This window comes from Protomyctophum bolini (assembly GCF_963924005.1).
Source record: "Protomyctophum bolini genome assembly, chromosome: 16".
NCBI lineage: Eukaryota > Metazoa > Chordata > Actinopteri > Myctophiformes > Myctophidae > Protomyctophum > Protomyctophum bolini.
The window spans coordinates 3,970,070-3,987,308 of NC_137877.1; the positions used below are offsets into that span (position 1 = coordinate 3,970,070).

The window sequence follows — 17,239 nt, forward strand, 5'->3', positions numbered from 1 at the left end:
GGGTGCGCACGCTTTTCCGACAAACCAAAGGTCCGATTGAGGTTTGGGATCAATAGTATGTCGGGAATTAAAGCCTGTATCCGAAAATGTAGTGCAACTCTTCTTTATTTTCAGATGGGGGAGTATCATTTTTGGGGGTCCTTGACATGAAATATTGAGCACAACTGATATAGTATTTCAGACACAAGACATTTTTTTATTTCGACGTCAGGCCTAACTGGGTTAAGCAGCTGCTCGCTGCCTGTTGTGCCCGGTCGGGGAGGGCGCTACGGGCAGTTTGTTACGTACGTACGCGGGCCCTCGATCGTACCGGCGAGGAAGCGTGCAGAGCAGAGCGCAAGCAGCTGAACATCTGTTGTGTGTTTAAAAGAACAATGCTCTGAAGTGTAAATACATTTGGCATGTGTGCATATACAGTAACGTACAGCCTGCATGCATATAGCAGGAGGTCTGGGAGAATCAGCACTTTGGAGACAAGACATTAACAATATGGGGGCGAAGAAAATGCACTTTACATGCAGGGAATGTTGATGATAATGAAATATGCTTGTTTGTGTTTCATGTTGATGAAGCTATTTGTTTGTTTTCCCACATATGTGCACAAAGCCCTTGGTGTTCACTTTTCTTCATGTTTGTGCATTCTTAACCCATTTTGGGCGAGAAGCCCTTATGGTGTTGCTTACGTAATGCTTTAGCTATTGAAAAATAGCAGATCTACAAGCTCATAGCACGCCACCGAGTGGCGTGCTACGAGCTTGTAGGTCTGCTATTTTTTAAAGAATCGTGAAAAGTGACATGAAAGTGTTTGAGAACGACTGACATAGAAAAAACAGCTTTTCAAGAAAACAGTCAGGATCTAGAAGACATTTGCAGAATCGTTCCCAGGTCAAAATGGGTTAATACATTCGGTATTTTCATTCTCCTACTGTATAGCCTAGATACAGTTCATGTCTGTCTGTGGGGTTTGTCTCCTTGACTTTTTTGACGTGAGAGCTACTTTCAAAATGACCCCAGCTCAACAACATCTATATACCCACCCCCAAAATATAATTAGCTCATTGCTGAAAATAGTTTAAATATGTACCAGGAAGTCCAGGAAGGAAGTGAGCCCGGCCAGTGTCCATGACATCATGGAGCCCATGGACACTTTGAAATACTAAAATATGTAAAAAACACAAATATTATTACCCACATAAAAACCCCAGGAAAGTGTTTATTCTTGTCTCCCAAACACCACTAAGGTCTGGTTGCAAAAAGGGATGAAGTGGCCCTTTAAGAGCTATGCATGATGTCACCGCTGTAAGCAGGAAGTGAGGGTTGTAGACAGTTGGCAGCAAGTTAACTTGGCAGCATGTCTCCTGTGTTCTTCAAACTGTTCAAGTTGTTTTAGTAAAACATTAATTCAGACCCAATGGAACTGTGTTGGACTTCAGCTCAGATTAATTACTGCACAGACCAGCGCTCCATCAAGAGAGTGAGACTGAGGAGAGAGTGAGAGTGGTTCTGTAAGTTAGATTTCCCTCAGTTGCAATGTAATTGCTCTGTGTACACATTCTGTTCCATTTTTATATTATAATATATATATATATATATATATATATAGCTTTGATTTGAAATGAAATTGAATTGTGAGGAGAGAGAGGAACGTTATAGTGACTTCATCCCCCAGGAGGAAGTCACTATAATGTTGCTCTGGAGAGGGATGTCTGGAACACTCTGGTGGAGTTGTTGCCCCTGTGACCCGACTACAAATAAGCAGTTGAATATGATATGATATGATATGATATGATATAGTACTGTATTGTCAGTTCACACTGAAATGTGTCTTGTGACACAGCAGCCAAGTATGCAGAACACATATACACACATTTGACATAACACAAAGAACAAGACAATTTACATACATAAAGACGAGCAATATTCACCGCTTAGATTATCCTGTGGCTTCTACAACTCCTGAATCTGATTAAACCTCAAGGTTGACTGGTGGACAAAGGACCTCTTTCGTCCAAGATGGATGGATTGGATGGATGTATGGAGAGAGGAAGTCAGAGGCTATTTTAACCCTCACACACACCAATCTGAATGCTGACAGATTCTGCTGTTGGCTGTATCTGTTCGTGAGAAGACTCGCCCACACGATGTGTAACCCGGGCCAGTCTAGTGTGTACCGGGCCTCAACAAGCTGATTGATGCAACGCTTGTGTTATTTACAATTGTAGTTAATAGCCAAACGATATCAATCTCTTCTCTCTGTTCTCAGGTGCGAGGGAGGTGGTGATCCGGTGTCCCCTCAATCACATACAGTGCATCGGCTCCAGGAAATGCATCCACTTCAACAAGCTCTGCAACGGGGCGAGAGACTGTGACGACGGCTACGACGAGGGAGTCCACTGTCGAGGTAGGAGACAGACCCACCATGGAGGATTCACAGGGTTCTGATCAGTCGCAGTGTTGTTTTTATGGCAGTATGTTTCTATTTTAGTTTTAGTCGTTAGTCTCTTGAATAGTTTTAGTCACATTTTAGTCAATTCAAAGGGCTTTATTGGCATGAGAAAACATACGTTTACATTGCCAAAGCAGAAAGAGCAATACAACAATACAGTAATATAATCAAAACAAAAAGTATGTACATTTGAAGGTCAGAATCTTCCACCTGAAGAATGTACCAAGATCACTCGATGCAGGTATAGTGCAGGAATATACACAATGATTAGTCTTTAGGGTGGTTGTGTTCCGTTTGATATCCTTCTCCTATCACAGCAACCTACGCATCTTGCTGCTGTGTTTGCACATTGTTGTACTTCGCCCAGCAGATATGGGAGTTTTTTGTCATTGGTCATGTTTTCTAAATCTCTGTGTGTGGTTGTAATCTGTGGGAGGTATGTGTCTCTGATGTCTTGGTATACAATGGACAGATGGTTAGGAAGTGTAGCTCGGTTTCCACTTCATTTAGTGTGCAGTAGTCACCTGGACTTGGCTTATTCCTTTAGGCTCCTAGGTGGAGCATAGGGCTGCAATCACACCCCGCCATCAGACTCTGTTTTGAGCAGTTTTCTTCAGCTGGCCCACGATAATCCGGTCGTCTTTGCCTCACTGTCTCCACTGATCTTCTCCAGGTCTAGTTTTGGCCTCCCCACTTTTCTTTTGCCCCGTGGGTTCCAGTCCAGTGCCCTGTGGGTTCCAGTCCAGTGCTTGTCTAGTGATGTTTGTCAGTAGGTTTTCGGAGGGTATATGTCCGACCAATCCACCCCCACTTTCTCTTCTTCACATCCTGGCTGATGGCGTTTTGGTTGGTTTTCTCCAACAGGCTGGCATTTGAGATTTTATCGGGCTCACCTGATGTTCATAATGTGCCTCTGTTGACAAATGTCTGGAGTTTGTATATGAACTTAAAGATTAGGTTGCTCATCATCCTTTCATCTTATCTCAGTGTCCATAACAGAAAGTGGGCTGTTTGTGTAGTCTGGCATGCATGGCCAGACTATATCACTGGGGGGGGGGGAGTGATGAATGAATATCAACATCCTAATACATCCTAATACTGGGGGGGGTCAAATTAAATTATGACAGGCAATTCCTGCTGTCAAAATATGACCCCTCCCCACTCAAAAAACACTTTGTTTGAAATAGACACTCATTAGCTGCGGTTCAGTCTCTGGTTGGCAAATTGCAAAGTGCAACCGAGCGCTCAATGTTAAAGCCCAGCTAGCTGCTGCACGGGGTGGGTTTCCTCATCACAAATCCACGGGTTCCACCTGCAGTTCACGCTCCAACCACTATAGGGGGCCGAGTGCTTCAGCAACGCTGGAGACAGAGCCTCCTCACTGCAGGGGCTTGGTGTGTGTGTTAATTGGTTGCCAAAGTAAAGTAACAGCCAATCAGGCTGCCTGCCTGTCAGTGCAGGTGAGCGGGTCACAGCAGGGTACCTGTAGCACCAGGTGTTGTGTTGTACAAGCCGTGCTCGTAGCAACAGTACCAGAAGCTGCTGTGTTGGACACCTGGCTCGTCTGATGTGGCAACACACCTACTTAGCGAGTGTCGGTTCGGTAGCCCAGTCTACAGTGTTGCCATCTCTGCTTGTTATAAGCAACTTTGGTTGTAAATAAGTCGCTTGTAAAATATTGGTGGTTGCATGCGTTTGGTGGGGCTGGGGGGAATGTTTCCAAAATGTACTTTTCTTATTTGTGCTTGCTTCCTAGTGTTGTTTAAACTATAGTCATCTCATGAATCAATCGTTTTTATGTCAAGGACCCACACATTAACATATATATAGGATTTCCCTATCTGAAAATAGACCTCCACACAAGATTTGTGTATTGGAATGTCTTTGATACAAATTGAACACTCAAACATATCCATATCAGACTAAACTCTACAGCAGAATAATCTAAAAACTTGTTTTACTGTCTGTCTGAACTAGATATAGATATTATATTGATATCTCATTTGATTAGCTATGTGTGATATAGTTATGTGATATACAGTACGTATAGTTTACTTTTTTCTTTGGTGAAGAAACCACACCGACGTCAGCCTTCGGTTGATATCAGAATTTGTCTATTTAAAAAAATATTTCAAGATTATGATATTTTAAATAGCCAATGCAGCCTACAGTATACAGTATACAGCCTACAGTATAATGGGGTCAACATTGTTCAGCTGATTTTGATGCTATAAACTACAGTTTAAGTCGTATAAGGCAGTTGATATTGATGCGTCTATATAGTCAGTTATCTTTTTTGGGGCTCGTTTTCATAGACGTGTCTGCTTGTTTCTCTCTCAGAAAACCTGGCAACATGGCCAGTGTATAATGGCTCCTGTCTGCCGGTGACCTTTATTGGCCCGCGAGACAGTTCTTAAACTCACGCTGTGTGTGTGTGTGTGTGTGTGTGTGTGTGTGGGTGTGTGGGTGTGTGGGTGTGTGCGTGTGTGTGTGAGTGTGCATGCGTGAGATGTGTGTTGGTGTGAGACCTTGGCCTCCTCTGCGTATGCTGTTTGAAACGAGTCCAAGTTTGTGTGCGTTCGTTTGGCACCAGGGCAGAAAATGGACTGCTTCCCAATGTCGGCGTGTTGCTCCAATACAATAATGCTTTTGCATTTGATGAATTGACTTTGGTTTGGCTGCTCTAGGAGAAGAGGAGATTCGCAGAGATTAAATTAATATTGATCTCCCACAAGTGGGTGGACATTATAATAACGGTGTGATATAAGTCTGTTTGAGTTTTAACCCATTTTGGGCCGGGAACCCCTTTCGGTGTTATAGCATTATGTTATGCTTTAGCTATTGAAAAAAATAGCAGACCTACAAGCTCGTAGCGCGCCACCGAGTGGCGCGCTACGAGCTTGTAGGTCTGCTATTTTTTGAAAAAATCTAAAGAACGACTGACATAGAAACATAGCTTTTTTCAGTAAACTGTCCGGATGTAGAGAAGACATTTTTAGAATCTGATCTCAGGTCAAAATGGGTTAAAATGGATCATTTAAATGTATGTTTTTTCTTGGTCGGGGGGGGTATCTAACACCCATTTAATTCATTTGATTAATTCTCTGTTTGGTTGGTTTGTAAATCTTTTTCGGCAGGTGGTGCAATAATGCGGCATTGATGGGTAGAGGAAGTGGAGGAACCGACCTGTATATCTGAAATTCTGTGGTTGGATTTAGCACTTATATAACTCCAGCTCCATCCATGCTTGTCCTTGGGTTATCTTATCTATTATTTACAAAAAATACATCCATTGCCTCGATCACGCATTGTACTCGGGAGTCAAGACCATTTGACCACTGCACTTAACCCATTTTGACCTGGGAACGATTCTACAGATGTCTTCTACAAAATGTCCTGACAGTTTTCTCGAAAGAAATAATGTTTCTGTGTCAGTCGTTCTCAAACATTTTCATGTCAAGGACTCTCAAAATAAAATATGTAATTGGCCGCCCGACCCCCATCTGAAAATATGTAGTCTTGCAGGGACCTCGCAGAAGCAAAGATTTGAGTTAAAAAAATTCACTCTGAAAGGATATATATACGGTATTCAAAGATTTGCACTACATTTTCACGGGTTTTTCGAAAAATAGCAGACCTACAAGAGTGCCGCGCTATGAGCTTGTAGATCTGCTATTTTTCAATAGCTAAAGTATAACATAATGCTTTAAAACGCCAACAGGAGTATTTGTGACTTGAATGGATGACTTTCACTCCACAATGTTTCACTTTTTGACTCCATTACATTTCTAGGAAGGGAAATTAATGAACCGCTTACTGTAAGCTGTATTTCAAATATAGTGAAAATAGATAATATAATATAGTCGTACAACAATGCTGTGCAAAACTAGAGAAAATATCCGATGGATAATAGCTCACGGCTATAGTGCATTGCATCGTGATGCTTATAGATACGATTATTTCCGCTATTTTGGGCGCTATTTTGAGTGAAAGTGGTTAATTATGTCTGTTGGTTTCTATACATGAATCGATGAAAGCTTGCGACTAAATTATAACTACATTGGATCCATTGGAACTCAAGTCTTTTTTACCCCTTTTTATCAATATCAATATTGGCAGATTGTCTGTAGGGAGAAAGGCGCCTTCCATCTTCAGGTGGAAAAATAATGCCTTTATTGTTGATCAAGGCAACACTTCAGTCTTCAACAGGGTCTGACAATCAGGCTGGCGTTCAAATACATTCCGACCATTGAATATTAATAATACACACATCATCAGAGGATGCCTTAACATCCACAGCAGACGTCATTGTATTATGCAGATCAATCCGTAGAAATAATACGTAATGCATAATGCAACGTGACCAAACAAACCATTATCATTCTAGGCCTGTACATGTAGTATAGCTTGTAGAGTGACTAACCAGAGAGTCTCTTGTTGGAGGCAGCCATTTCTCTAATCTATCAGCGTCTCTAATATCATTAGGGATTACTTTATAAGACTACAGCACTGATTTAATTATAGAACAGCCATAGAGCACCGAAGGCTGTATGTCATTTATTTTACACATCCTGACTGGGTTGGGTTTTTATTCCCCCATTCTGAAATCCCATAGACCTTTGTTTTATATCGCTTCATTCACTAGTAAGAGACCACACCTTCGCTCAAGTTGAACAGTTTATTGAAACAGAATGAGATTAACCCGTTCTGACCTGAGATCAGATTCTATAAATGTCTTCTACATCCTGACAGTTTTCTGAAAAAGCTATGCTTCTATGTCAGTCGTTCTTCGATCGTAGCGCGCCACTCGGTGGCGCGCTATGAGCTTGTAGGTCTGCTTGTAGGTCCCCCCAGTATACTCACAACCCATGTTTGGTCTGTCGTGGAGCAGAACAAACAACTTGGTTGAGAGAATGCACAGGTGGTAGATTGCACCAGGGATTGGCCCGGGTGATATAATGAAAGGCAGGTGAGTTTGATAAGGAGGGGGGAGTGGTTGATAAGGAGGGAGGAGTGATTAACCCATTTTGGGCAGGAACCCCTTTTGGTGTTTTAAACATGTTCTAATTTAGCTATTGAAAAATAGCAGATATACAAGCTCATAGTAGAGCTTGTAGGTCTGCTATTTTTGAAAAATCGTGAAAATATTTCTTTCAGAAAACTGGGGGATTTAGAAGATTTTTTTTTAATTTTGAGGTCAGGCCTAGATGGGTTAACGTCTGAAGGAGGTCTCTTCTCTGGAAAAGGCGTTGTATAAATAAATACAACTTCCCAATAATAACAAAATGATTCCAGCAGTTTTTCACTCACAGTATGAATGTGAATTGTGAAGAATCAAACTGACGGTGAGAAAACGCTAATGTTTACTGCAGTCGTCTGCTCTAAATGAGAAGGTCACTGCTTCAACCCCCTCATGGCTGTCCAAGTGCTTCTGTCTGGGCAAGACCCTTGACCCCTTACAGCCCACCCCCATCCCTCCATCCCTATTATGCCAGGCAGTAGACCAGAGGGACCTTCAGTGTCTTTCAGGCCAAGGCAGAAGGAGGTAGGATGTTGTCTCCGCACACCAAGGACCCCTTAGCTGAGAGAGATAAAGCATGGAGCCTCCACCTCCACCTCCACCCACTACGGTGTAAAGATTGTGTTGCAGAGTGAACTTTTTCATAGATTTCGTGGACTCGTTTGACAGCACCGCATTGTTGTCTGAATGTTTATTCTCAATTCAATTCAATTCAAAGGGCAGATATGGGAGTTTTTTGTCATTGGTCATGTTTTCAAAATCTCCGTGTATCGTTGTAATCTGTGGGAAGTATGTGTCTCTGATGTCTTGGTACAATAATGGACAGATGGTTTGGAAGTGTAGCTCGGTTTCCACTTCGTTTAGTGTGCAGTGGGTGCATAGTCTGTCTTCTCTCGCGATGCAGGTCTGCCTATGACGGCCTTTCTCGATCGCGAGACTGTGCTCACTGAGTCTGTACCTAGTTAAGATTTGTCTTTGTTTTGGGTCGGTCACGGTGCTCAGGTATTCTGCCACTGTGTATTCTCTGTTTTGGGCCAGATAGCATTCTAGTTTACTCTGCTTTTGTGTTCTCATTTGTTTGTTTGCACGTTTTCTTTTCTATTAACCCATTTTTGGACTGAGGCCGATTCTAAAAAGCACTCCAAATCCTGACCTAAGCGTCCTGGAAAAACTTCAAATATTTATATAATTTTTGAATACTGTACATACTGTACAGAACCCCACGATGGGTTCCCGTCCAGAATGGTTAGATTAGAACACCCTAAAGGGGTTCCCGACCCCCAGAATGGGTTAATACTGCATGTGCGTTTGCATTTTTTTGATATTTACAGTAGTAATCATGACTTTTGGCTATTTCTTTACAGTATAAAACTCTTCACCGACAATAACCAAAGCTTGCAGATCTGCTATTTTTCGCCCCGGGGAAGATTTTTTTTTAAATAGGATAATAAAAAAAAATCAAACAAAGATTTGGCAGCCCCGCCCCCTGTAGTAACTCTGAGGACTGTTAAACTCATCCAACAAGAAGACAGATTAATTAATTATGAGATAACGAGAGTTATGTCATCATGAGACATTTTCTGTTCTTTCTTTTATGAGCCGAAGCTTAGCTAGTCTTACATCTTATTTATTATAGATACTATTATACTGTCGTCTTGCATCGGAATTTATGTCCGATCCCGACCCGTCGTGAGAGCTTGTAGATCGGCTATTTTTCCGGGTGTGAGACACGATGCACAACTACGAGTAAATCAGGCTTTATTCTACCACAGGTCGTTTCGAGGAAGCAATCTGATTGGTTGAAACAGCCTTCTAGCCGTGGGTTAAACCAGCACCGTTCACCACCTAATCAAAACAAAGAATTCAGCTGCTCTGTTCTCCCAGAGCGCTAGCAAACTCTTTGGCTAGGCTAGCTAGTTTCTTGGGACATTCGTGGTCGTAGTGACTACAAAAAATATATATTTTCAGCGATTTTCTTAGTTTTAAGGGTAACTGTTGTATAATTGCAACAGGGTGTGGGTGTGGCTTAACGTGATTATTGCCACTTCAGTGACGTTGCGGAACTCGACTTTGTCTCGTTCCTGACCGCATCACTGTCATGGCAATAATCACGTTAACCCACACCCTCTCGTGTAATATTGCTTTAGCGTTTAATGTTCATCATGTTGGGAAGAGGACAAGTGAAATGTCCAGTGGCAGCAGCTGAATAGAGAGAGCATTTTAAACAGGGCCTGTAAAACCGGGGCTAGCAGCTGCTATAGTCCAGTCTAGTAGGTTTTATCACCTCACGTCAGTGTGTGTGTGTGTGTGTGTGTGTGTGTGTGTGTGTGTGTGTGTGTGTGTGTGTGTGTGTGTGTGTGTGTGTGTGTGTGTGTGTGTGTGTGTGTGTGTGTGTGTGTGTGTGTGTGTGTGTGCACATGCAGAGTATGCTAAATGTGTGGTAAAGTGAAATGACAGTGTACAGTAAAAAGCTCTTCATCTTGGAAGCGCTAAGAGATGTAAATTAAACGATGATGCTCCTGTATGATGAGTCATCAAAAGCGGTTTAGTGGAAAATGAGAAAGAATAGAACAGTTCTCCAACAGTTTCATATACTGCTGATGCGCATACTGTATATACAGTAGAACCAAAGCCAGTAGTGATTCTGCTTATAGATTAGACTCCTTATTGATTTCCTAATTGATTCTTGACCAATCTTCAGCGAGGCAAAAAGAGAAAGGCCTACAGTACTACACCACACGTTTTCAGCTGCTTTAACCCATTCTGACCTGAGATCAGATTAATACGAGGTTTCCACTGGACACACACTGGTCTGATTAAGCCATTCTGACCTGAGATCAGATTCTAAAAATGTCAGTCGTTCTTCGATTTTTCAAAAAATAGCAGATCTACAAGCTCATAGCGCGCCACCGAGTGTCGCGCTATGAGCTTGTAGATCTGCTATTTTTCAATAGCTAAAGCATGACATGATGCTAATACCAAAATGGGTTCCCGTTCAGACTGGGTTATTTACTGAGTCTGAACAATACGATAAATATTAATAACACAAATAGCGTTTGTTTTTTTGCACCGCAAGCTCTGCTGCAACCAGCCTTGGGTTTTGGCTTTGTCCATATGACTGATTTATATTTATGTACTGTAACAGATTGCACTGTAAAATCATGCCAACATTAATCAAAAGGAATTGATAATAAGCCTGCAGCATAACAATGTCCATTGTCCATTCTCTGAGTTAATGATTCCGGTTTTTGGCCATTCCTTGTTGTTCAAGCTTTCGTCATGGATTTTACTTTGTAATGTTGTAACTTTTCTGTTCTGCCCTGGATTGAACCCCTGGTTCACGTACCTGCGCAAGAGCTAACATGTTTTTACCACTGAGCTAATGGTGCCTATACCTGCTTGCTCTGGGGAGAAATGGAATTTTGACCTTCCGGTTGTTGTCACAATGCAACGTGTTGTCCATCCATCTTCAACCGCTTATCGGTGTTCGGGTCGCGGGGGCAACAGCTCCACCAGAGTGCCCCAGACTTCCCTCTCCAGAGCAACATTTAGTGACTTCCTCCTGGGGGATTCCGAGACGCTCTAAGGCCAGTGAGTCGATGTGTTTCCTCCAACTGCGCCTTGGTCTGCCCCGGGGTCTCCTCCTAGTGGGACGTGGTCCTTGGTCTGCCCCGGGGTCTCCTCCTAGTGGGACGTGGTCCTTGGTCTGCCCCGGGGTCTCCTCCCAGTGGGACGTGGGGAGGGAGGGGCGTTTTTATCTCACCCCTTACAAATAACCCATCCATCCATCTTCAACCGCTTATCCGTAGATGGGTCGCGGGGGCAACAGCTCCACCAGACTTCCCTCTCCAGAGCAACATTAGTGACTTCCTCCTGGGGGATCCCTGACAAATAACCCATCCCGTATTATACTAAAACTTGTAAAAAAAACTATACTAAACATTTATAACATAAAACGTTGTGTACTCAACATGTCCGGGTTCACAATGGGGCTTTATGTGCTGGCTACTAGACTATTGGGGGGGGGGGAGGGTGGGTTCATGTTCATATGAAGGGAGTCAGATGGTGTCTGGAAGGGGAGAGGCTGCATTTAGGGGCTGCTGACTGAGTAATGAGGGCTGTGGGCGGGCCCGGTGCCAACACTGAACGTTTAACACAGTGATGTTTGCTGCTTGTTTGCATAATGAAATGATTTGTTCTCTCATGGTCATACTGTAGTTGTTGCTGCCTCCAGGAAGTGATTCAATCAGCGTGTTTTGTGTGGCGGTTTGGTTTGGAGGCGTTGTTGTGATAATAATAACGCTTCTGGGCGTCTAACCGCCCATGTTGTTGCTTTTGGGGGCGGGGACCTTGTTGTATCTCCATATTTCAACTTCTCATGTTTTAATGAATGCCCTGCTTGTTCATTCATACGACCCTCACACTAAGGGCCGATTCATACTCCTATTTTAGAGCCGAATAAAAGTACAATGTGACGTCATTTGAGGTTCGGGGGGGGGGGGGGGGACGGACCGTCCTAAAGTCGTCTCTTCGGTGCTACTGAGAATTTCTGACGAGCCGAAATCATTTCGGCACTACAGCGCCGAAACAGCGGTAAAATAGGAGGTTTTTTTTACACGCGTTCCTGCATAACTTCCTGGTTTGATGATGATGTCACGCGCATATACCCTCTATAATGGAGTCACCACCTCCTCCTTGTGTAGAAACAGGAACTTGGTTTGGCCCCTCCCCTTTCTTAGTTCCACTTCCTCCCCAGTGCTTCCAAGTCCTACTAACAGCAACACTATAGTCTTCTAGGTTAACACATTTAGTCTAATCTTCAAAATCCTGACATTTTCCTGAAAAACCTTATGTTTCTGTATCAGTGGTGCTCAATATTTCATGTGAAGGACCCCAAAACTTATATGTAATATAATCTGAAAATATGTTGTTCCAGGGACCCCCCTCCCAGAAGCAAAGATTTGAGTTAAAATGTTCACTCTGTAACAATAATCAAAGATTTCAGGCACATTTTCACAATTTTTCACAACCTACAAGTTCAAATAATTCAACGTTGGAACATTATGAATAGAAATTGTCGTTTAGGCTTGCTGCACAGATATATGACAAATAACTTCAATTAATGGTCTTTTTTACTTTATATGAATAGTGGAAAAAGGCTGATCTACAAGCTCAAAACGTGTCACATTGTGATGCGTTTTGAACTTGTATATCTGCTTTTCCACCTTTTTTTCTCACTTAGGGGTTAGTCTAAAAGCCGTTAGGGTTAAAAATATTGTTGAAACAAATCCTGCTCTAAGCTACTTATCACGTGCCATCTTTCACTTACACTTTAGCTATTGGAAAATATCAGATCTACAAGCTCATAGCGTGCCACCGAGTGACTCGCTACAAGCTTGTATAGGTCTGCTATTTTGGAAGAATCGTGAAAATGCGGCACAAATCTTTGAATATATATTCTTTCAGAGCGAAGGTTTTTATTTATTTCGACGTCAGGTCTAAATGGGCTAATTATTGATGAATTGAATACACAGTACTGTACCACAGTGGAAACAAGTCACCAGGTTGTGTATACAGTATGCACGCATACTGTATATATACTGTATATAAACCAAACTCGGAAAACAATCGTCAGCACGAGGATTTATTACATTTCTCTGTTTCTTTTTTTAACCCTCCTGTTGAGGTCTGTTGAATTTCAACCATTTGATGCTCAGAAATGTACTGTACGTCGTGCACAATAACGGCACGCTCACCAGGGACCGTGTGATAGGCCGTGTGATATTGTGGGCTGTGTGATATTGTGGGCCGTGTGATATTTCCAGGTGCAGAACAAGCCATCGTAGATTCTATTTCATCCGACATGCCAGATACTATTGCAGGCTACATCACATCACACATAGGCTGCATGCGAGGGGAAAGCTTGGATATTGCTGGATTGGAAAGGTTGTGTGCAGCTATAAGGGTTCAAGGTCGTCTTTGATTTATAAAGATAAGATAAGATATACTTTAGTGTCTCCGTAGGGAAATTTGTCCTGGACGTCCTAGAGCTTCCACAGATAAAAGTCATACATCAACATCTTCAATAGCACTGTAACAAAGCGCACGCACGCATGCACACACGCACGCCTACTGCCAATGGCACCATATTGCACACAGCATGGCCAAACAGTCCTGCATTGCCGCTTAGCGTTATAACTTGACATGTTGCCACATTTATCTGAGTAATTATTGCTCTAACTGCTTAATCTATAATAGTCTAGCGTTTGATTATTTCTTGAGGTGTTACGAGACCTCTGTTGACCTCTTTCTAGATGTTAACTGTCACCACAAGCTTCCTTTAACCTATTTTGGGCGGTAACCCCTTTGGGTGTTAGCATTATGTTATGCTTTAGCTATTGAAAAAAATCAAAGAACGACTGACATAGAAACATAGCTTTTTTTTCCAGAAAACTGTCAGGATGTAGAAGACATTTTTTTAGAATCTGATCTCAGGTCAGAATAGGTTAATATGGCCTGGTTTCTCTGTGCTGATTTGTATCTACTTTGAAGAGGCGGATGAAATCCATGCTTTAAAAACCACAAAGTGTGGTGAGTGTTGGTATAAATCCATCCGATGCATAATCAACCTGCTCTCATAATAATATCTCCGTCCTCCAGTTATGTGTACAGTACGTGGCGTCCTCTGAATCCAATAAATCCAATAAAATGCATATTATGCATGAAGGAGTGAGACAGACATTCTGTACGGTGTCGATGGCACACGTGGTGCACTTTGAAATGACAAGAACACTGTGTGAAATGATTCTTTTAGCAATCGTTTTGTTATGTATGCTAAATACATGGCAAGGTTACATGCTGTACTGTCCCTTTTTAAAATACAGTATTCAAGTAAATATGTATAATTTAGCAGTGGTGGAAAAAGTATACTCACAATTCTTGCTTAAGTAAAATAATCAATACTGCTATATATAAATACTCTGTTACAAGTAAAGTCCGGAATTTAAAACGTACTTGTCCAGAATGTCCCATTTCAAGTTTTCAAATGTATACAAATATTTGTGGAAAATACTGTGAAAAGAATAAGCAAATGTACAAGCTCACAAAGTGTCACATCGCGAGAGCTTGCAAGATCGGCTTTTTTCAAAGGGTTGAAATGTACAGTATATGGCTGAAGTGGTTAAAGTATGATTTGTAATGGTAAAAGTATTGGAAATTAGAAATACTAAATAAAATTGTACAATTAACGTATAGGCTACTTAACCCTGTAAGACCCAACGATGCGTCTCGGTAATATTTTAATTTTAATTAATTACTTAATTATTATTATTTTTTTCTGTTATTTTTTCACATAAACATCATCATTGATGTTCATTGTTCTATATGAGTCTTCATTAGTCTTGCAATGCCATTGGTCATGATATTTGCATATAAATACCCCCCACAGAGGCACACATTTACACAACTTCAACATCTCTGGACATACAGTAGTGCAATTTGACTTGATACCTACTGTACTGTTTAGCAGACACTCTTAATCCAGAGAGACTCAGTAATATAAGTTAATTACCGTTGACTTTCTGTGCATGGTGGTGACCTTGGGACCTTATGCGCCTCAACACTCAACCACCAATAGCGACTGGCTCACAGGGAGGAGGCGGGGTCACAGGGAGGAGGCGGGGACACATCCACCCAGGTCGCCAATTAAAGAGAAGTTTTAGACAACCAGCTCTGCAGGGTGTCTCTCTCTCTCTCTCTCCCCATCTCTCTCTCTCTTTCTCTCTCTCTCTCTCTCTCTCTCTCTCTCTCTCTCTCTCTCTCTCTCTCTCTCTCTCTCTCTCTCTCTCTCTCTCTCTCCCGTGCCCACCTCTTATGAATAAACATGCTGAAAGGTCCCAGAAGGCTGTGAAAATGAAGGTGCCCAGATGGAGCGAAAGAGAGAAAACACACACGCACACACACACACACGCACACGCAAACACACACACACACACACACACGCACACACGCGTGCACGTGCACACACCAAAACTCTTCCTTTTCACCTTCAGAAAACTCTGCGTGTTTCTTAATGGTATGCTCGCGGCTGTGCGCGGGGATCTCTGTACTCTGAAGTCTCTGCATGCACCATCAACATTCTCCATCGCATCACCTGGTACGGCCGCTTGTTTGTTTAGCAAACCTCCATCCCTGAGTATATATATATATTCTGTTTGTACAGTGAAATGTACAGTAAAACCCATAGTTTGCACGATGTGGAGAAATAGGCCTATGAAAAAAGAACGGGGAAAAAAACCTGTCAAGACTCAATGGAACAACATTTCAGTGTGTATTCAGAAATGCTCCGGTGTTATCTGTATGCCGCATAGTGTAGGAGAGAGCCAGGTTAACATTAAGCAGCTTTGACAAAATATAAAAGCCCCAAAAAAGATAAATAGCAGAGAAGAGGATGTAGCGCGTGATGTAATTGATAGCGTCACTCACTCGCAGATGCCTAGTTTCCTCTAACTACACTTCAGACTTGGTATAATTGGCCTTATTCAGTGTGTCTGTCGAATCAGCCCCATTAACCTATTCTGGACGGGAACTCCTCTTTGGTGTTTTATAATAACTATAAGCATTATGTTATACTTTATAGCTATTGAAAAAATAGCAGATCTACAAGCTTGTATAGGTCTGCTATTTTTTTAAATGTCGTAAAAATGCGGGACAAATCTTTGAATATATATTCTTTCACAGTGAATGTTTTTAACTAAAATATTTGCTTCCTTGGGGGATGGTCCTGGAACAACATATTTTCAGATGGGGGTCGGCGGCCAATTACATGTAATTTTTGGGGTCTTTGACATATAATATTGAGCACCACTGATATAGAAACATGAGGTTTTTCAGAAAAAAATGACATTTTAATAAAAAAGACATTTTTTAAATGTCGATGTCTGGTCTAAATGGGTTAAAAGTCTGGAGCTTTTACAGTCAAGCGTGTGCCGTCTGGTGTGCTGCTCTTGAACGCGGCGGTCTGCTGCTCATCTCTCTGAACCACAGATCTGCCCTTATCCCATTCTGACCTGAGATCAGATTCTAAAAAATGTCTTCTATACATCCTGACAGTTTTCATTCTGACCTGAGATCAGATTCTAAAAAAATGTCTTCTACATCCTGACAGTTTTTCATTCTGACCTGAGATCAGATTCAAAAAAAATATTTTCTATGTCAGTCGATCGCTCTTCGATTTTTCAAAAAATAGCAGACCTACAAGCTCGTAGCGCGCCACTCGGTGGCGCGCTATGAGCTTGTAGATCTGCTATTTTTAAATAGCTAAAGCATAACATAATGCTTAAAACACCAAAAGGGGGTCCCGTTCAGAATGGGTTATTATCCACAGTTGAAATCACGGCGGGTGTTTTTTTTCTCTCTGACGGCGTCTCATTTTTCATCTCCGACCGATTTGCATCTCGACGGGGCGCTGCCTGTCATGTCACCACCGAGGGGGAGGTTAGAGGTGTTTGTTTTGTTTTTGTTTTTGACAACACCCCCCCCCCCCTTCCCCCTCCTCTCTGTGGAAACAACATCCAGATTAAAGTGTGATCCGTGACAATCATCATATCCTTCGAGACGTCGTCTTGATGAAGTCAAACATTACATCATATCTGCACTACATCAGTGTCAGTGCAGATCACAGCCGGGGGGTGTGTGTGTGGGGGGGGGGGGGGGGGGGAGTGTGGGGGTGTGTGTGTGTGTGTGTGTGTGTGTGTGTGTGTGGCAGGGTTTAG

The 17,239-nt window shown here is 42.2% G+C and overlaps 1 protein-coding gene across 1 annotated transcript in view; it reads left to right on the top strand.

The window, feature by feature from the left end:
• Nucleotides 1-17,239, top strand: part of lrp1bb (low density lipoprotein receptor-related protein 1Bb) — a 634,358-nt gene that overhangs the window by 177,840 nt on the left and 439,279 nt on the right. Inside the window, exon 3 of the mRNA XM_080786185.1 lies at nucleotides 2,264-2,401. Within this exon, the coding sequence (XP_080642311.1) occupies nucleotides 2,264-2,401 (138 nt within the window). The remainder of the gene's footprint in view (nucleotides 1-2,263; nucleotides 2,402-17,239) is intronic.